Source organism: Dipodomys merriami, unplaced genomic scaffold (genome assembly GCF_024711535.1).
Source record: "Dipodomys merriami isolate MVZ:Mamm:240054 unplaced genomic scaffold, mDipMer1.0.p SCAF_13, whole genome shotgun sequence".
Lineage (NCBI taxonomy): Eukaryota > Metazoa > Chordata > Mammalia > Rodentia > Heteromyidae > Dipodomys > Dipodomys merriami.
Window position 1 is genome coordinate 42,038,539 of NW_027202604.1, and position 20,650 is coordinate 42,059,188.

At 68.4% G+C, this 20,650-nt stretch overlaps 1 protein-coding gene across 3 annotated transcripts in view; it reads left to right on the top strand.

Annotated features, from left to right (window-relative positions):
• The window catches only part of LOC138824876 (selenocysteine-specific elongation factor-like), a 138,822-nt gene that overhangs the window by 113,729 nt on the left and 4,443 nt on the right, over positions 1-20,650 (top strand). For all 3 annotated transcript variants that reach the window (XM_070019297.1, XM_070019299.1, XM_070019298.1), the window contains one exon: positions 9,470-9,626. In XM_070019297.1, the coding sequence (XP_069875398.1) occupies positions 9,470-9,626 (157 nt within the window). The remainder of the gene's footprint in view (positions 1-9,469; positions 9,627-20,650) is intronic.

Consider the following 20,650-nt stretch of genomic DNA (forward strand, 5'->3'; position numbering starts at 1 on the left):
CCAGCCCGCAGCGGAGGGCGGGACCCGCGGCCCGGCCCGGCCCGGCCGGGAGGCCCCCAGCGGTCGCTGGGCCTCTGCAGGTCTCGGAGGCCCATGAGCTCTCTCCTCCGGGCCACGCAGAGCGAGGCCTGGCCCAGGCTGCTCCTGCTGCCCCGGCTCCCCTCCTGCTGTCCCTTCTGGTGCCTGCAGCCCAGCCCCTGCCCCGCTGGCTCCCGGGCTCCAGCCTTCTGGAACACTTCCCTGCCCGCCCCAGCCACTGTGCCTAGGCCGTGGGCCCGGTCAGGCCTCCCCTACAGGGTGGCCCAGGGCCAGGAGGCAAGAGGAGGGAAGGAGACAGAAGGCCACGCCGCCAGGCACATCGCTGTCACAGGACGCAGGCCGAGCGTCCAGCCCGTCCCCGGCGGGACAGAGCCGGAGCAGCCTCTGGGAGTGCTGGCCGTCGGGCTGCCCTGCCTCCCGTCAGCGGCGCTGGCCCCCCGGTGTGTCCTTAGGGGGTCCGGATGAGCTCGTGGTCCCGGGCCGAGCAGGCGTGGCCTGGGCAGCCTCCGCGGGGCCTTCCGGGCCTCGGCCAGGCCCCGCCCCACACAGCGCCAGCACCAGCCCGCCAGAGGCAGGCTCGGTCTGTTCCCACCGCCCGTTTCGGCCCTCCCGTGACCCCGGAAGCTTCCGGTGCGCAGGGCCCGACTCCCCCCGACTGGGCCCGGGTCTGTGAGGCGGTTGCAGGTGAAGCTGTTGCAGCGCTATCCCCCTCCGTCCGGGTGCAATGCCGTGTAGCGGCGTCCGTGGGGGGCGCCGTCCCTGAGTGTGCCCCTCCTGGCAGGCCCGTGCTGGCCGAGCAGGCCGCCTCCCGCCGCTCGAGGGCCGGGGAGAGCCGGGGCTGCTCTGGCCTGGGTCCTGCCTGCGCGCTGGGAGGACCGGAGCAGCCGCCTCCAGAGCCGCCCCAGGGGATCGGCGTCCAGACCCACCAGCGGCTGCCCCTGAGCAGCCCCGGAGGGAGCCCGCCGGGGGCCTGTGGAGAGGGTGGGAAGGGGGGCTGGCCTTGGGGCCGCTGCACCCCGCCTCCGAGACCAGCCGCGGGAGTGAGGGAGCCAGCCCACTCACCGCTGGCTGAGCACTTACGGCGTGCCTTTAGGCTATGGATATTATGTGTCTTTGTTTTGTTGTGGTTCATTTTTGCTCTGGTCCTGGGCTTGAACTGGGGGCCTGGTCGCTGCCCCTGAGCTTTGTGCGCAACGCCAGCAGGCGACCACGCAACCCCCAGTCCGCGGCCGCCTCCCCGGCCCAGCCCTGCGCTCTGGTGTCCTGGCGGGCGCGGGCGGCTCGCGCGGGGTGAGCTGGCCGGAGGCTGAGGACCCGCGCCGGCACAGCGGCACGGACGGGCAGGGTGCTCTCCCGACCTGGACCCCCTCCGGGTGCCGTGGTGGAGTGTGACCGCACGTGGCCAGGCCAGGGCCCCGCTCCTGTCTCTCCTCCCGCGAGCAGGCCGCTGCCGTGGGCCCGCCTGCGCGACCGGCGGAGGGCTGCGGAGAAAGGGCTGAGGTGAAGGAACGTCGGGGGAGTCGGGAGGCCCGGCCCGTGCAGCCCTCGCGCCCGTGGACGGCGGCCAGCCCTGGCCTCTGATGGAGTGAGCAGGGCAAAGGCCGCGTCCCTCCCGTGGTGTGGTGAGGCCTGCCTCCCGCTGCCCCACGGCGGCCTTGCGGCCGAGGCTCACCTGGCCCGGTCTCGGCCTGGGCACTGTCCCTGAGCATTTGTGCTCTCAGTCAGTACTCCAGCACTGGGCGCCTCTGCTGCATTCCCAGTTGCCCGGTGATGGCTTGGAGCCCTCTGAGGAGCCAGCCCGACGGGCGGGAGCCGCGGCGCCCAGCCCTCTCCTTGCTTCTTACAGAGAGGGAAAGGTGGCCCGCCTCGCCAGGTTCCAGCGGGCGGGGCCCAGAAGCGGCACGCTTGAGCCTCTGCCCAGGTGTGCCCGTGTCCTTCTGTCATTCCTGGTAGCCTTAGGGTGACTAGAGAGAGCAAAGAGCCGCTAGCACGGCCTGCCCGTCCCAGGCAGCCTCGGGCTCTTCCGTGTTCATGTGTGTGCGCACGCATGCGCATGCGTGTGTATGTGCATGTGTGCACACGCCTTCCTGGGTCTCTGGGCCGCAGCTCCAAGAGGAATAATTCTGCTCACGGCTTGTGACCGCTGCTGGGTGAATGCTTGTTGGGCTCCGGCTGCCGGCCGTGCTGGCGTGGCTGGTCTCCACCGCAGTGTAGTGTCTCTCAGTCTGATCACCATGGAGGAGTCCTTCCAAGAGGTGGGTGCTCCATGTCAGGTCTTGGTGGGTTGGGGAAGCTCCTTGCCCCGGGCTGTGCCAGCGCGGTGGGTGGCAGAACTCCAGCCCTGCAGCCCCTCCTCGGGCCAGCCCTCGGGAGGCCCGGCTCTGTCTCACCGTCCGCCTGCCCGCCTGCCCCCCTGCCCGCCTTGGAATTAGAATCCCTACTTTAGCACTTGGGCAGTTCCCAAGCCCTAACAGAGAGACGCGTGTGAGGACATGATCACCGCCGCCAAGGCCCCGCGCTGAGGCTGGGACAATGGCCGCCAGCGACTGCTCCTCCCCCAGCGGCCTGGGCTGGCCCGCCGTCTGTGCACAACGTGCGCATCCCCGGAAGCCACTGGGTGACCCACCGGCCCGGCCAGCATTGTCCCCAGCAGAGCCACCAGCACGCCACACACACACACCAAGAAGCCCCCAGCTGTTCCAGAAGGTTCCCTCCTTGTGGATATGCTAGTGTCTGATCCTTTAGCCAGAAGAGTCTGTGATTTGGAAAACAGCGCACTTGTGTCTCTTTCTCTTACACACACACAGAGGCAGCCATGCTCACACACAGTCACACTCACAGTCACACACACGCTCACACACACAGGCAGCCACGCTCACACAGTCACACTCACACGCTCACACACAGAGGCAGCCACGCTCACACACAGTCACACTCACAGTCACACTCACACGCTCACAGTCACACTCACACGCTCACACACAGAGGCAGCCATGCTCACACACAGTCACACTCACAGTCACACTCACACACGCTCACACACAGAGGCAGCCACGCTCACACACAGTCACACACACAGTCACACTCACAGTCACACTCACAGTCACGCTCACACACAGAGGCAGCCATCTCACACAGTCACACACAGTCACACTCACACACGCTCACACACACAGGCAGCCATGCTCACACACAGTCACACACAGTCACACTCACAGTCACACTCACACATGCTCACACACACAGGCAGCCATGCTCACACAGTCACACACACACACACACAGAAGCAGCCATGCTCACACATAGTCACACACAGTCACGCTCACACAGTCACACACAGTCACGCTCATACACGCTCACAGTCACACTCAGTCACACAGTCACACTCACACATGCTCACACAGGCAGCCATGCTCACAGTCACAGTCACACACACAGTCACACAGTCACATGCTCACACACAGGCAGCCACGCTCACACAGTCACACACATGCAGTCACACACAGTCATGCTCACACACATGCAGTCAGTCACGTGTGCACACAGTCACGCGCGCTCTCACAGTCACGCGCGCGCACAGTCACGCGCCCACACACCGTCTCTCACCCCCACCCCTGCAGTCCCCCACTCTGGCTTGGTGGAGGGAATGACCCGGGACAAGCGGTGTATTGTGGGGGGGCGTGGAGAGATCTTTCCATGTGCTGAGGCCAGCCCCGTCTCTGGCACGCTTGGCCGTCCCACCGCAAGGCTGTGCCCCGGGAGCGTTGCAGATGCCCGCCGGGAGCCGTGGGCGGCACGGCAGCAGACGGGGGGGGGCCGAGCCCAGAGCCACAGACCGGCCTTGGAGTCCACCCGGGGCCTGGCCCAGCCCCATTCCCCGCTGCTGTCTCCTGCTCTTTGCAGACCCCGGCCCCGCCCGACCTCAGCCCAGCTCCATCCACCCCCTCTGCCCTCCTCTAGTCTTTGGGTACCCATTTTTCCTGGACATGGGGGTTCGCCAGACCCTCCTGGGCCCTGGAGACCTGATGAGCGGGTGGTGCCGGCCGCACCGGCGCGCGGGGTGTCTGCTGGGCCCTGCTGGGATTCTGGCTTCCCGCCGCCGTTACGCTTCCTGGAAGTGCCCTGCTCCCTCTCCCACAGCCTGGTTCTCAAGCTGGGCGGCTCCATGCCCCTGCGCCCACAGGGTGCGGCCGGTCTCTGCCCAGCCGAGGAGCGGCCGAGGACCCAGCACCCACTGCTGGGGGCAGGGCAGGGCCGTGTGCTGGCCTTGAGCCATCGCCACCGAGTCTCCACGCCCCGACAGGCCCCTCTGGAGGCCGGGGCCCGAGGGTGTGCGCTTGTGCAGGTCCGGGAGGGGCCTGCCGGCCGGCCACTACCCCACAGCCTTGCCCAGGGTGGCTGGTGTGGACCCACAGAGCCTCCCAGGTCACCCTGCCCCTCCACAGGGCGCGGCTGGCCGCGGGCCGTCTCCCCGCTCCTCGCTAGGGCGGGGCCCGGGGGCGCTGGCCCGGGGCCTCTCATCTGTCTGCTCCTATCGTACCCAAGAAGCCCTGACACGCAAGGACCGGCTGACCAGACTTGACCTCCTTCCTGACCTGACGCTCAGAGACCAGCCGGCCCGAGCCCCCAGCCCGCCCGGGAGGCCCCTCATCTCACGTGCTTCAACAGTGAACGAGGCCGCGCCCCACACAGCCAGACCTCGGGGCGGCGCGGGGCCTCGTCTCCCTGTACGCAGCGCTGACACTAACTCCAGGGCCGTCTGTGTCTGGCGTGAAAGCCCCCAAGCCTTTTGAAGCTCCCCTGAAGTTAATAAAGAGTCAGCCTTGGCATAAGATGCGGCTTGGGGAATAACGGGCCCTCTGTGCCTTGTGGGAGTTGGCGTAATACTTTAAATCAGACAAGGGGCGCGGCAGGGCAGCGAGGCGTCTTCCAACGGCCTCTGGAAGGCGGCGGAGGGCACAGACCGCACGGGCCCGCTGGGCCGCCGCAGCCGCGCGATGCCGGGCTGGTCGCCAGGGGTGCCCTCCGGGAGACGCCTCCCTGGCTGCTTTATCCCGAAGGCCCATCGCTGCTCTCCCTTCTCCTCGGTCCTGACACCTGGGGGGGGTGGGGGGGGTCTCAGAGCCGTGCCTGCCTGCCGTGACCACGGGGGTGGGGGCCGTGGGAAGGCGTGTGGCCTGCCTGCCGTGACCACGGGGGTGGGGGCCGTGGGAAGGCATGTGGCCTGGCTGCCGTGACCAGGGGGGTGGGGGCCGTGGGAAGGCATGTGGCCTGCCTGCCGTGACCAGGGGGGTGGGGGCCGTGGGAAGGCGTGTGGCCTGGCTGCCGTGACCACGGGGGTGGGGGCCGTGGAAGGCATGTGGCCTGGCTGCCGTGACCAGAGGGGTGGGGGCCGTGGGAAGGCATGTGGCCTGGCTGCCGTGACCACGGGGGTGGGGGCCGTGGAAGGCGTGTGGCCTGGCTGCCGTGACCAGGGGGTGGGGGCCGTGGGAAGGCGTGTGGCCTGCCTGCCGTGACCAGGGGGTGGGGGCCGTGGAAGTCGTGTGGCCTGGCGTGTGGCCTGCCTGCCGTGACCAGGGGGGTGGGGGCCGTGGAAGGCGTGTGGCCTGGCGTGTGGCCTGCCTGCCGTGACCAGGGGGGTGGGGGCCGTGGAAGGCGTGTGGCCTGGCTCCTGTGACCACGGGGGTGGGGGCTGTGGGAGGCGTGTGGCCTGGCTGCCGTGACCAAGGGGGTGGGGGCCATGGAAGGCATGTGGCCTGGCTGCCGTGACCAAGGGGGTGGGGGCTGTGGAAGGCGTGTGGCCTGGCTGCCGTGACCACAGGGGTGGGGGCCGTGGGAAGGCGTGTGGCCTGCCTGCCGTGACCAGGGGGGTGGGGGCCATGGGAAGGCGTGTGGCCTGCCTGCCGTGACCACGGGGGTGGGGGCCGTGGGAAGGCGTGTGGCCTGGCTGCCGTGACTACGGGGGTGGGGGCCGTGGGAAGGCATGTGGCCTGGCTGCCGTGACCAGGGGGGTGGGGGCCGTGGGAAGGCGTGTGGCCTGCCTGCCGTGACCAGGGGGTGGGGGCCGTGGAAGTCGTGTGGCCTGGCGTGTGGCCTGCCTGCCGTGACCAGGGGGGTGGGGGCCGTGGAAGGCGTGTGGCCTGCCTGCCGTGACTACGGGGGTGGGGGCCGTGGAAGGCGTGTGGCCTGCCTGCCGTGACCAAGGGGTTGGGGGCTGTGGGAAGGCGTGTGGCCTGCCTGCCGTGACTACGGGGGTGGGGGCCGTGGAAGGCGTGTGGCCTGGCGTGTGGCCTGGCTGCCGTGACCACGGGGGTGGGGGCCGTGGGAAGGCGTGTGGCCTGCCTGCCGTGACCAGGGGGGTGGGGGCCGTGGGAAGGCGTGTGGCCTGGCGTGTGGCCTGCCTGCCGTGACCAAGGGGGTGGGGGCCGTGGAAGGCGTGTGGCCTGCCTGCCGTGACCAAGGGGGTGGGGGCCGTGGAAGGCGTGTGGCCTGGCTGCCGTGACCAAGGGGGTGGGGGCCGTGGAAGGCGTGTGGCCTGGCTGCCGTGACCAAGGGGGTGGGGGCCGTGGGAAGGCGTGTGGCCTGGCTGCCGTGACCAAGGGGGTGGGGGCCGTGGAAGGCGTGTGGCCTGGCTGCCGTGACCAAGGGGGTGGGGGCCGTGGGAAGGCGTGTGGCCTGGCTGCCGTGACCAAGGGGGTGGGGGCCGTGGGAAGGCGTGTGGCCTGGCTGCCGTGACCAAGGGGGTGGGGGCCGTGGAAAGGCGTGTGGCCTGCCTGCCGTGACCAAGGGGGTGGGGGCCGTGGGAAGGCGTGTGGCTGCAGGCAGAGCCTTCCTTCCAGAGCTCGCAGCCTGGTGAAGAGGCCGGGGCCACTGTCAAGAGTGAGATGTAGAGATAGTGGCTCAGGCTCCGTCTTAGGTGTGGGAAGTTTCTAGAAGCAGAACATGCCAGAGTGGAGCCCAGGAAGGTCGGCTGGAGTCCCAGGGGGACGTGGGAGCTGGTGGGAGGCCTGGCAGAGGCTCAGGGCGGATGTGTTAGTGGGATGGTGACAGTTCACAGGTGTCTGCTTCCGTTTCCCACCTGCCTGTCGAAAGACCCCAGGGTGAGGGGGCAGTGCCCACCACCGGGGCCGCGTCACGGACCCCTTCATCGCCCGCGCATTCCGAGTGCCAGGCGGCGTGGCTGGGCCCCGGGGCTCCCCTCAGCCGGGGTCCGCCGGCCGGTCAGCCCGGCGGATGCACAGCAGATGTGGGGCTCTGCCCACGGGCCCAGAGGCTGGCCGCGCGAGTCCACGGGCCAGTGTGAGCAGAGCCTGCTGAGCAGCCCTGCTCTGGACCTGTCCAGTCCTGGGGTACTCCTTGTTTTGTGGTGGTTTCTGTTTTCTTGAGAGTTCTTGCATGCAACCTGGGCTGGCTTCAAATGTCCCGTCTTCCTGTTTGGGCCTCCGGAGTACTGGGTTATAGATAGGCTGCACCACGCCCTTTGTGGTCCTGACCCAAGGGCCGCCATCTTTATTACTCAGCCACTGTGGTACTCGGTCAGATTTGCCCCCAAAGGCCAGGCATCTTGGGCAACATGGGGCTGGCAGACTTGACTGGCGTTTCCTGGCCACTAAACCCTTAGATCTGGCCGTGAGCGCAGCTGCAGCCTTTTGGGGTGTGGGGCAGCGGGGCCCCTGTCTCCACGCTCCAGCTCCCCTCACGGGGTGGTGTCTCCGCCAGGCCAGAGCCGGGGGTGTGGCTGAGCATGCAGCCGGACCAGGCCCGGCTCCTCTGGGGGACACGGCTAGAGAGAGCTGCCCCGTGCGGCGGGAGGCCTGGGCCGGCCCCCGGGGGGCGATGTGGGTCTGGGAGCTCTGCCCTGGAGCCCGGCTCTGGAGGACAAGGAGGTTGCCTGTGGGGAGGTTCTGAGCTGCAGCGGCTGTGCAAGTAGAAATGACTGTTCTTATCGATATTTGCATCCAGTTCATCCATCACCTTTTATCTGGTGCTGTGAATCACAGCGGATGGAAAATGTTTTTTCAAAAGGATTTTAGGGTAAATGAGACCATTTCTACTATGCAAAGCAATCCATTTGCAGCCTCTGACAGCTTGAGGAGCAGGCAGAGGTTTCCAAGGCTCTGGAGAGCCTGGGGCGGCGTGGGTAAGGCCTGCTGCCGCTGCCCTGCCCCGCGCGCCGGATCTGCGTGCTGCGGGGAGTAGAGCCACAATCCCGGCCCGAGACGCCAGAACAGGCCTCCGCTCGAGGAGTGCCCCCCGTCTCCCGTGCGCCCCCCGCCCCCCGCGCTCTGACGGTGCACCCGCTCCGTCTCCGCACCACTGGCTTCCTGCTGGTGCCCAGGCAGAGCTGCCATACCCCTCTCCGGTGCTCAGCTGTCACCAGCCAAGCTGACCAGCCCAGGGCCGCAAGGCTGGCTGCACCGGTCTGTTCCGGCGGGTTCTGCTGGCCCTTCCCCTGGAGGAAGGTGGCTCAGGGTTCCTGTCAGGAAACCCGAGCTGAGTCCACCGAGAGGCCCTGTCACGCATGCTTGTTTCTGATCAGCTCGCGTGGGCTTGCTCCAAAGTTGGCTCCCTGGAGCGCAGTAGGGCAGCGTGGACTGGGTCTCTGTGACTTCCTCCGGGACTGTCACCAGCCACCCGGGCCTGGCCCAGCAGCAGTCGGCCTGGTGCCCAGGAGGCTGGACCCAAGGCTTGAGCTGGGTCCTACCCTTTGGGAAATCTGAGTGGCAGGTGACGGCTTCTACTGGCGATGCTGTGAAGGGTCCGGAGGGTCCGCCCGGCTCCCTTGGGGCCCTCTGCGCTGCCGGCTGGACACTCCCTGTGCTCTGCAGCCCGAGTTGCTGCAGCACACCTGGGACCTGAGCAGGGGCCGCAGGGCGTGGGGCTGCCAGGGGCTCGGAGGGCCGGCCTTCCGGCAGCAGAGAGCAGCGCGGGGGGCCGGGGCCGGGGCCGGGCCTGGGCAGCCGGCCGCGGACACGCCAGGTGGAACGGGCTGTGGCTGGTGGGCGCGTTCTCAGACACGTGGCTCACGGCCCGGGTCAAGGAGCCACCAAGGGTGGGGCTGGACGGAGAGGCACTGCGGAAGCGTCTAGCTGCAGAGGGTCCCGGCAGAGCTTCAGGCCACACTGCGCACAGGTGCGTGTGGCCGAGTGGAGGCACAGCTCATCCAGAAAGGAGACCAGAGGCAGGGCCCTGCCAGCCCTGGAGGGCCCTGGGCCTTCGGACAGGCACCAAGGCCGTGCCCACAGCGAGCGAGGTGGCCATGACTGCACCGGTGTGCCCCCTCCCCAGCCCGGAAGCCAGCTCACGGGGCCGTTGTGCCGCAGAGCCCGCTCTCGGCGTGCGTGTGGAGGCCCAGCCGCTGCCCTGCTCCGCGCAGCATTGTGCCTGGTGCGCGCTTCCTGCGTGCGCTAACGCCTTCTCTTTGTGGCAGGTAATGGATGACTACAACGTGATCGGCCGCTCCCTTTTCAAGAAGGAGACCAACATCCAGCTGTTCGTGGGGCTCGAGGTGACCCTGTCCACCGGCGAGCGAGGCCTCATCCACAGTGCCTTTGGCCAGAGTGGCAAGTTCAAGATCCACATCCCTGGTGAGTGCCGGCGCCGATCCTGCCCATGCTGCGGGCCCTGGGCGCCACGCCCGCGGCTGAGAGGCTGGTGTAGGTTAGCTAGGTGGAGCCTGGGCATCCCGTTCCCCCATTGCCTCCTCGGCTTCCTGGGGAACGGAGGTGGATCTGATCTTTGAGGACTGGGGAGGGTGGGGTGGGGGCAGTGCCAGGCGGGACCCCACTGGACGCCGGGAGCTGCCACCTCCCCTGCCTGGCAGAGGTGGAGGAATCAGGCTCCCGCCAGCCCGCCGGATGCTGAGATGCGTATGCCTCCAGAAATGGAGCTCCTGGGTTCCAGGCTCGTGGCCGCTCCTGAGGCTGCGTGTCCATTTATTTGCTCAGCCTGCGTTTCACTGAGGACAATGAGTACCAGGCTCCTGCTGGGTGCCGGGCCACGGGAGGGACACGCTCACGGCTGAAGGTCCCGCGTGGGCTGGCAGGGGGTGGGCTTGCGGGTGTGCTGGTTCTAGTAGGGTGCGCAGGAGAGGCTGGCACACGGCAGGGCAGGGCGCAGGGCCTGAGGAGGCGGCAGCATCGGTTCAGGGGCCGGTGCCCGCTGAGGGGGGGGCAGGAGGGGTGGCCACCGTGGCTCCCCTGGTGTGGAAGGGGGGCCGTTCAGAGCAGCCCACCCCGCCTCCATCCTTGGTTTTCTCAGTGTCGTGTTGGACAACTTTTTAAACATACTGCAGTGTTGCAGAATCCCGCAAGGAATCCATCACCCACCCGGGCTCTGCAGATTCCTTGTTGTCTTTTCTGTGGCTTAGACTGGGCTGGAATGGCAAAGCCAGACACAAGGGGATGTGTGGCGTGCATGAGAAAGATGGTGCTGGTTTGGGGTTCCTGGCAAAGCCTCCTGTGGGGGGGGCTGGCACCCACCCAGCACCTTCCAGACCCCGCACTCCCCAGGCCCTTACTCCTCCCGGCCTGTGCCCCACCCCACCCGCGCCCCACCCCACCCGCCCCACGCCCCACCCACACCCCACCCTGCCCACGCCCTGCCCTGCCCTGCCCTGTCCGCGCCCCGCCCCGCCCTGCCCCACCATGCCTCACCCCACCATGCCCCGCCCCACCCCCCCACCCACCAGCACCACTGTTCCTGGCTGGGTGTCCCACTCAACCCCTGGCGGTCCTGTGTGCAGCTCAGGGGCCCTGGGGTTTCATGGGGCCCAGCACGGGGGAGGGGGCAGCCGGCAGCGGTGGCGGCCTTAGTCATTACGCCCTCCTGGGCAGGCGCAGTGGTGTTTCCAGCATCTCAGTGGCAGGCGGTGTGGCCGGAGTGGCAGCCGTAACTGCGTGAATCTGTAGGGTATTTCTTAAGAAGGGTTCTCAAGTTGGATTGCTGGAACTTTCACGCTTACAACTTAAGAGTTTCTGGCAGTGATCCCAAAAGCACCCTTCGGCTGTATCCTCAGCCCTGCAGGGCCGTTTTCCGCCCGCCCGGCGCAGCCTGGCCCTGGGCCGTTGTGTCTCCTAATTGGATATCTGGCAAATGGTGGCTCAGGGATTTTACTCTCATCTCTTAGGTAGCTAGTAAGGCCGGCCGCTAGGCCACATCCATGTTTCTTAAGAGACTCAGAAGTGAGTCCTGATATCCAGCCTCCTGCCTGGGCTCCTGTCTGGGCTGGGCGCCGTCTGTGGGCTGGCTGGTAGAACTCGGTCGTGCGAGTGGCACACGAGCCCGCGCGGCACCGGGCACGGCCACCCCGGTGGCTCTCGGCTGCGCTCGATACTCGCGTCTCTGCTCGCAAGTCTCGTCACCACCTGAGGCCCTCCGGGGAGGCTGGGCCTGGGGGACAGCCCGGGCTGGCCGCCACCCTCAGCCTCCTCCCTCGGAGGGCGAGCCGCAGAGAAGGCCGGGCAGTGGCGTGGTGGTGTTGGCGGTCAGGGGCCTGGCAGCTGCATGCTGGAGCTCCATGGCCGCGCCGTGTGGAGGAGACGCATTCAAGTGCCGGCCTTTCCAAAGTCCTGGCTTCCCGGCATGGCCTCCCGCCAGCCTCCACGGAGGCCCCGAGCCAAGAGCAGGAGGGCAGTGGGCTCCTCGGCCCCTGCACGGGCCCCGCCCTGGCCTGGCCTGTGCCTGCAGCTGGCGGCTCCCACAGAAGGGCTGGCCCACGGCGGGCTGGGAGTTGAGTAGGGATGAGGGGTGAGAGTTGAGGTTGCAGAAAACCCCTATAAAAATGAAAACAAGCCATCCGTCTTTCTCCCGGCATCTTACCCCAACATTGCCCTTTGTGGGCCTCGCCTGACGTCTGTGGACGACTGCTCTGAAACCTGAGCCCAGCCTCAGCCCCCCACCACCCCTGCCCCGGGGCGGCCTGCGCCCGCTGGGCCTCCTCTCCCCCCCATGGCCTGCGCCCGCTGGGCCTCCTCTCCCCCCCCCCCCTGTGGCCTGCGCCCACTGGGCCTCCCCCCCCCCCCCCGCAGCCTGCGCCCACCGGGCCTCCCCTCCCCCGCAGCCTGCGCCCACCGGGCCTCCCTGAGCCCTGTGCCCAGGGAGCAGCCTGTGCCCGCCGGGCCTCCCTGAGCCCTGTGCCCGCCGGGCCTCCCTGAGCCCTGTGCCCGCCGGGCCTCCCTGAGCCCTGTGCCCAGGGAGCAGCCTGTGCCCGCCGGGCCTCCCTGAGCCCTGTGCCCGCCGGGCCTCCCTGAGCCCTGTGCCCGGGGAGCAGCAGTAGCCGGGCCACGGCACGCTCCCCCAAGCAGGGAACCTTCCCCCCCTTTGACCATCGGGGCATTTCAAAGCAATTGTAAAAATTACATGAACCCCATCGGAGAACGGTTACGATGTTTATACCCAGCATCTGAAACAAAGACAATATTATAAATAACCGTAGATGACGAAGATAAGCAAGAAAAAATAACATAATTCCAAAAAATTTACAAGACAGACTGTTCACGAAGATGGATGGAGTAACACAATATGTTAAAAATATCTGCAATTAATGTACACACGGCGCAGTGGACAGAAGCCACCTGTGGCCGGCCCTGGCCGCCCGTGCCGGGCACGCGGGTGGGCACCGCCAGCCCTGGGAAGGGTGGGGCCGGTGGCGTCACTGGCACGGGGGCCGGGCCCGGGACCACATTCCATGGGACCAAGGGATCCAGTTAGGGGGCTGCACCCCCCACTGGGCTCATGTGTCCCTCCACTGCCCCACGGGCGCTGCATCCGGGGCCGGCCCGGCCCCCCGGGAGGGCTGCCCGCTGCCCGCTCCTCTGAGGAGCGGACACTGAGTCCCCTGTGCTGTCGGCCGCCGGTGGCTTCCCACGCCGGCTTGTGTGCAGGGCACTCAGCGGGGCTCTGGCCGCGCGTGCCGGGGAGGTGGAGGTGGGGCCGGCCGAGCGGCCGCGCTGCACTCCCCAGCTCTCGGGACCCCCCACCGCCCCGGCCGGGCCTCGGGTCCCCAGCAGACCAGGCCTGAGCCTCGGCCTCCCGGCCGGCAGGGGCTGCTTAAGGCGCGTACTCCGCGGCTTTGTCCCCTAAACTCCCGTCTTCTCCCCTTCTCATCCCACCAAAATAGTGATTTTTAACTGAGGAACCCCACATGCCAGCCAGACCAGCAGGAGCTGGGTCACACGCAGCAGGCCCTCGCACACGCGTGTGGTCGGGCAGGAACTGGGTCACACGCGGCGGGCCCTCGCACACGCGTGTGGTCGGGCGGGAGCTGGGTCACACGCGGCGGGCCCTCGCACACGCGTGTGGTCGGGCGGGAACTGGGTCACACGCGGCGGGCCCTCGCACACGCGTGTGGTCGGGCGGGAACTGGGTCACACGCGGCGGGCCCTCGCACACGCGTGTGGTCGGGCGGGAGCTGGGTCACACGCGGCGGGCCCTCGCACACGCGTGTGGTCGGGCGGGAACTGGGTCACACGCGGCGGGCCCTCGCACACGCGTGTGGTCGGGCGGGAGCTGGGTCACACGCGGCGGGCCCTCGCACACGCGTGTGGTCGGGCGGGAACTGGGTCACACGCGGCGGGCCCTCGCACACGCATGTGTGATCACGTGACGGGGCTCGCACACGCGTGTGTGGTCACGCGGCGGGGCTCACACGCGTGTGGTCGCACGGCGGGGTCCTCACAGGCATGTGTCGGGGCCGGGGCTGCCTGCCTTTGAGGCTGTGTCATCACTCCACGCGGGTGGTCTGCGCCGCGCCGCGCTTTCCCGTGGAAGCACCCGGGCCTCGGGGTGCTGGGCCAGCGGCGCGGGGGTGCCTGTGCGTCTGCGCTCCGCCGCGGGGGAGGGGGGCGGGGCGCGGCATGGCCGCTGCGTGTCCCGGGCTGGGGGCCAGCCCTCCCGCCGCTGGCCCGCGCGGGGGCTTTCTTGCCAGTCTGAGGGGCGCAGGGTCTGTTCTCCGCATCCTGCAGGCGTCCCTTCAGGGCCTCCCCGCCTCCCCGCGGCCGGCGTGGCGGCCTTAGCTGTGCTCAGCGGGGTCCCGCCCTGCGCTCCCTTCCACCCGTGAAGCCCTGGGCCTGCCAGGCGTGGGCAGAGGGAGTGGACCGGGGGAAGAAGCCGGGCCGCTGCAGGGGTGGAAGGGAGGCTGGTGAGCCTGGAGGTGGAGGGGCAGCGGCGGAAAGCAGGCGGGCAGGCCGGGCCCCAGCGACTTCACCTGCCACCTCAAGATGGAAACCAGCGCGAAGCCCAGACAACAGAAGGGTTTCAAACTCCTTCCTGGGTGGCCTCCGTTAGTCTCCTGTTCTTCCTCTGGACAAAGGGGGTCACAGAAGCCCCCGGGGCCTGTGAGCATAGCTCCCCACCCTGGAGGCCCTCCAGGCCCCGGGAGAGTCCTCGAGGCCTGGCCAGTGAGCTGCCTGCACACTCGAGTTTGACCTGGGGGTGACTCGTGGGGAGACAGGCCGGCGGGCCCCGGGGCGGCCGTCCAGCCAGACACCGGGCACAGGGGAGCCAGGCCCGGGCCTGCGGGCACACGCCGGAGACTGGCAGCGCGTGTGTGGCCGCCGGCCTGTGTGCACACGTGTGCACATGTGTGCGCATGCACTTGTGCGTGTGCCGTTTCTCTGACAGGAAGGAGGTGAGTGAGAGGCCAGCTTCCTGATGGGGCAGTTGTAAAACATTCATAAAACTTTTACGAGACTTGCCACCCTTCCAGATAAATATTTTTCGATTTTACGGGCTCGTTTTAAGGCCTGAGCTCAGCCCTGCTTTGTAGCCGCCCTTAAAAACATGAAATATTCTTCTGGCCCAGAGAGGCCCCTCCCCCACCACAAAAGGCAGCAGCTCTCTGAGCTCATAAATCCCCACCCCCCCACCCTCCCCGCGGGCTCGGCCCCACGGGGGTGGACCTGAGTGCGGAGAGGGAGAGGACGTGACCCCGTCCTGAGGAGACGCTCCGGCCCGCGTCCCGGACCAGGCGCTGCCTCCCGCGCCTCTCCACCCAGGCCCCAGGCTCCCTCGGGGGCCTGATTTGAGGCCTCCCTGAGCAGCCACCCCACAGACGTCCCCAGGGCTGCGTCTCCCCTCCGCCAGCTCCCTCAGCTCGTCCCATCAGAAGCATGTGCCCTCTGGACCAACGGGCAGCAGGCCTGCCCGCAGCGGACCAGGCTGAGGCCCAAGTGGAGCACCTGCAGAGCCCCGGCCTCCCCCAACGGGACCGGGCCAGAGGGCTCTGGAAACGGCCAGGGTGGGTGCCGTCCAGTGTGACCGTAGCCGGTGAGCTCCGGTCACCCACCCCCGGGCTGGCACGTCCCCCGAGAAGGGGCCGCAGCTCAGCCTGGCCGAGAGTGCAGCAGAGGACTGGGCTGCCTGCGGAGAGCCAGGCTCCCCACCGCGGCCAGAGGGCACGGGGCGCAGGGGAGACGACGGGGCGCAGGGGAGACGACGGGGCGCAGGGGAGACGGGGCACAGGGGAGACGGGGCGCAGGGGAGACGACGGGGCGCAGGGGAGACAGGGCGCAGGGAAGACGGGGTGCAGGGGAGACGGGGCACAGGGGAGACGGGGCGCAGGGGAGACGGGGCGCAGGGGAGACGACGGGGCTCAGGGAAGACGGGGTGCAGGGGAGACGGGGCGCAGGGGAGACGGGGCGCAGGGGAGACGACGGGGCGCAGGGGAGACGACGGGGCACAGGGGAGACGGGGCACAGGGAAGACGGGGTGCAGGGGAGACGGGGCACAGGGGAGACGGGGCGCAGGGAAGACAGGGTGCAGGGGAGACGGGGCACAGGGGAGACGGGGCGCAGGGAAGACGGGGTGCAGGGGAGACGGGGCACAGGGGAGACGGGGCGCAGGGGAGACGGGGTGCAGGGGAGACGGGGCGCAGGGGAGACGGGGCGCAGGGAAGACGGGGTGCAGGGGAGACGGGGCACAGGGGAGACGGGGCGCAGGGGAGACGACGGGGCGCAGGGGAGACGGGGCACAGGGGAGACAGGGCGCAGGGGAGACGGGGTGAGAAGCTTGTCCCAGCAACTGCTGACTTGCATAGGCCATGCCTGGTCCAGGATGCAGGTGCCGTCCACCCGTCCATCCGTCCGTCCATGCTGACCCGGCCCTGCCACGCATGGTCCCAGGATGGGGACACATCTAAGGCCCAGACCCTGTGTGGCACAGCTCGAGGAAGAGGCGGCACCTCCCCCAGGGGCAGCCACCTCCCGGCCTGCTGGGCCCCCACTCTGGAGGAGGGGTGTGGCAGCCCCTCCCCCCACTCTGGAGGAGGGGTGTGGCAGCCCCTCCCCCCACTCTGGAGGAGGGGTGTGGCAGCCCTCCCCAGCCCCCCCCACTCTGGAGGAGGGGTGTGGCAGCCCTGCCCAGCCCCCCCCACTCGAGGAGGGGTGTGGCAGCCCTGCCCAGCCCCTCCACCCCTGCTGTCTTGACTGCTGTCCTCAGGCCGTGGGGCTGGGCAGGCAGCTGGGTGCGCCTGCTGGTAGGGGCGGCGTGGGGAGCGGGCACTGTAGTGCACAGGCCCACGTTGTCGTACGGTGCCACTGAGGCACACACAGGGCCAAGCCGTGCATCGGCCCCCTCAGGAGAATCAGGCCTGTGGGGGTCGTGGTGCCTGTGGCTTCTAGGCCCTGCCCCCTCCCGGGAACGTAGGGGCCTCGTGCGGTGCCTGGGCCCCCTGCGCAGACCCCAGCTCTGGCCCCGGTGGAGGCCGAGCCCGGCTGCGTGTGGAATGGGATGCCGGGGACAGCACCGTCGGCGGCACCGGCAGAGCCCGTGGCCTGCCAGCTGTACCGGCACTCCGTGAGGAAGGGCGCCGGCACACGGCGGCAAGCCGGGCCACTCCTGTGCTGAGGGCGCCCGTGGAGAGGTCAATAAGTAGTGGAGACGGAGGTGGGGGTCGCGGCAGATAGTGCCACTGACGGGGGGCCGGGGCTCCGAGCCCAGGGTGGCGGGCTCAGTGGGCAGGGAGAGGAGAATGCCCCAGAGCTCTCCCCGCGGGGCTCACGGTCCCGGCTCTCCCGGCCGCACAGCCCCCCCCCCGCCCCGGGGTCTCCTAGACACACTGGGCACCGTGCGGGCCGGCCCCTCCCTTCAGGACACCCGCCTGCCCTGGCCAGTCTGCGGGAGCAGCACAGGCCCCGCGGTGACGGAGCAGGCGCAGGAGCCACTGCCGGCCTGGGCTTCGGGCAGCCGAGAGCCGAGGAGGCCCGCGTCACCTCCGCCCGGCGTGTGGCCCAAGTCCGTGGTGAGCAGCCTGCCGCCTGCCGGCAAAACCCTTCATCCAGTTTCCAAGGGGACGGGGGATGTGCACATCCCCTGCGTGCCCCTTCCTCTGTCACCTTCCACGGCCCCCGGCCGGGCCGTCCGCTGCTCACGGAGCCACCAGCCGAGCAGCAGCATGGACTGCTCCCCACGCTGGATCCGCACCCCAGCCCACCAGCCGGACACGGGGACACGGGCGTGGCTCCTCTCCCCCGGGCACTGGGCTGGCCGTGGGCAGCCTGACAGGAGGTCAGCAGCCGGACGCCCCAGCCGGCCGGCCCCGCAGCAGCTCACCGGCTGCTCTCGCTCAGGCGTCCGGCGGGTGGAGTGGCCGGAACGTGCCCTTCCACACCTGACTTCTGCGGGGCCGGCAGCCTGGCCACAGGACCCCTGAGTGTAAACCGCGCAGTGGTGGGAAAGATGGGCAGGCTTTGGTTAGCATCCTGACAGACGCCCGCCCTCCTGCCGGCCTCCTGTCATCTGAGGGGAGGCCCAGCAGGGCCGGCTGCAGACCCGGCGCCCACGCAGCACGTGTGAAGAGGCCGGCCACGTCTCAGGACCCCTGGGGGAGAGCACAGACGTGTCTGCCATGTGCCCACCCGGCACTCGCCCTGAACTAGCCCCGCACAGGACGGCAGGCCGCTGTCCACATGGCGGCGGAGCTGGGGGCAGGGGGTGTGCCGTGGGCGTGGGTGCCGCAAACGGACCTGGCCTTAGAGGAAGGGAAAACCCCGGCTGACTTGGAGCAAAAGCTTTTTTTTGGGGGGGGGGTCTGGTCGTGGGGCCTGAACTCTGGGCCTGGGCGCTGTCCCACAGCTCTTCAGCTCAAGGCTAGCGCTCTACCACTTGAGCCACAGCGCCACTTCTGGCTTTTTTCTTTTTGCATATGTGGTGCTGAGGAATCGAACCCAGGGCCTCATGCATGCAAGGCAAGCGCTCTACCACTGAGCCACCTTCCCAGCCCCGGAGCAAAAGCTTTTTATGTTATACTTGCCCCTGTCTTATGAAAGTGAAAATATAGCCAGGCCTTGCCCAGGTCATGGTGCAGACGCTCTTCTGGGGCTTGGGAAGGGCCTCACCGCCCCACACAGAGGGGCGGGGCCCCGCGTGCTCGTGCCGTGCAGGTACACCTGCCGTACGTGGGGTCATGGTCAGGCACACGGGCCACACCCGTCGCCCTGCCTGGACGTGTTGGCCCTGACACAGTGTGGCTTGGCACTCGAGCCCACACCCCGTGGGCTTCGTGGGGTGCTGTGGGAGGAGAGAGCGAGGCATCTCAGAACCAGGCCCCAGGGAACACAGTGGTGGCCGGGCTGCCATGGAGGGTCGCCCGGGCCCCGGCAGGTGGCTGCCACGTGCTGTTTCGCACACAGTCTGTAGCCTGCCCCCCGCAGCAGCAAGGTGGACAAGCCCACCTCACAGCTGTGGGGCCTGAGATTCAGAGCCACGCAGCTCCCCCACAGCTGGGCACCGGCTGGCACCCGGGCCACGATCACACCTGCTCTTTTGAGGAACATGTGGGGACTTCTGAGAGGAGCCCCTGGGCCCGTGAGACCCTGGATGTGCTCCTGTGGCCCCGCGGGCCCCTGAGCCAGCAGCCCAGCCCAGTCCCAGGGCTGGCCCGGCTCTGTGCCATGCTGTAAGGCGGGGCGTCTCCTGGGCCGTGTTCCACAATGACCAGGACTTCGAGGCGTTGACCAACTGTGATGCGTCACCGAGCCACAGGGGTGAGACGTGACCAGAGCAGAGCCCAGAAAGGCATCGTAGCACTGGGGGCTCTGCCCACTGGGCCCACAGCACCAGCGCCATGCGGGCCTGCAGCAGCGGAGAGGCCGGGGCCGGGCTCGGGACGGCGGGTCAGGAGGCAGCCGCAGCGCAGCCCGAGGACCGACTGGCAGCGTGCGCTCGCACGGCCCCGGCCCCTGGCCCGCGCGTGTGGCACCGACGGGCCCCGTGAGCCGAGTCCCCGCCCCTCCGCCCGCAAGGCACCGCCGGCGGGGGCCGCGTGCCCCAGCTCTGGTTGGAGCCCGCACGCCGCCTGGAGAGCGGCCGCTCCGGCCTTTGTTCGCCCTCATTATTCTGGATGGCTTTTTTCCTCCAAGTCATAAAAATGACATTTTTAATATGTGGGGTTTTTTTTAACAAAAGCAATGTGAAGAAGACTTTTATTGTCAATAGTTCTACCTTTTAAACCAGTTATCTTCGTTTCTGCTCTAGGTATTTTAATTGAAGAATAACTGCTGTTAAAGAGTGTACACATTTGGGGGGCGTGTGTGGCGCATTAAGATTCATTCCCTCTGCACGGGGCAGCGTGTGGGAGGTCACCGGGAGGCCCGGCTGGCCTCGGGGCGCCCGGCACGGCCTGCCTGTCTGTGCGGGAGGGCAGGTGAGGCGGAGGACCCGAGCACACGTGCCTGGTGTCCAGCAGGACGCCCTGGCTGGTCCAGCCCACTGCACGGCAGCCGTGGCCAGAGCCCTGGACCCAGAGGCAGGAAGGGGGAGGAGCGCAGGTCCGCGCACGCTGCCCGCGCGGGCGCCCAGCCGGGTGCTGAAAGCCGCAGCCTGCCGTGTCCAGCGTGCGACCTTGGGTGCGTGGGGGCGTGCCTCGGAGGTGCGCGGTGCACGTGTCACATGGCCACTGCTCGCCAAGGCCTTGTTAAGCGCGGCCCGCCGCTCGCTCACCAGCCCGAGGTGGACAGGAAGCCATGAGGCCCTGCGTGCCAGGTCTCCCGCCTCCTGCAGCCACCCAGCCCCGTCCACCGGCTGGCCCTGAGCAGGGGAACGGATGGGGGCCGTGCAGGGCAAGAGCGGCAGGCCACTGGTGGCCTGGGGCCTGCCCCAGGACCCACCGACCACCACCGCCATCACCCACGGCTCTGACCACCACCACCATCACCCACGGCTCTGACCACCACCACCATCACCCACGGCTCTGACTACCACCACCATCACCCACGGCTCTGACCACCACCTCCGTCACCCACGGCTCTGACCACCACCGCCATCACCCACGGCTCTGACCACCACCGCCATCACCCACGGCTCTGACCACCACCACCATCACCCACGGCTCTGACCACCACCTCCGTCACCCACGGCTCTGACCACCACCACCGTCACCCACGGCTCTGACCACCACCACCGTCACCCACGGCTCTGACCACCACCATCACCCATGGCTCTGACCACCACCGCCGTCACCCATGGACGGCTCTGACCACCACCACCGTCACCCATGGACGGCTCTGACCACCACCACCGTCACCCACGGCTCTGACCACCACCTCCGTCACCCACGGCTCCAGGCCTGGGTGAGACGGGGCCGAGCATGGAGTGGCCCTGAAAATGAGGCCTG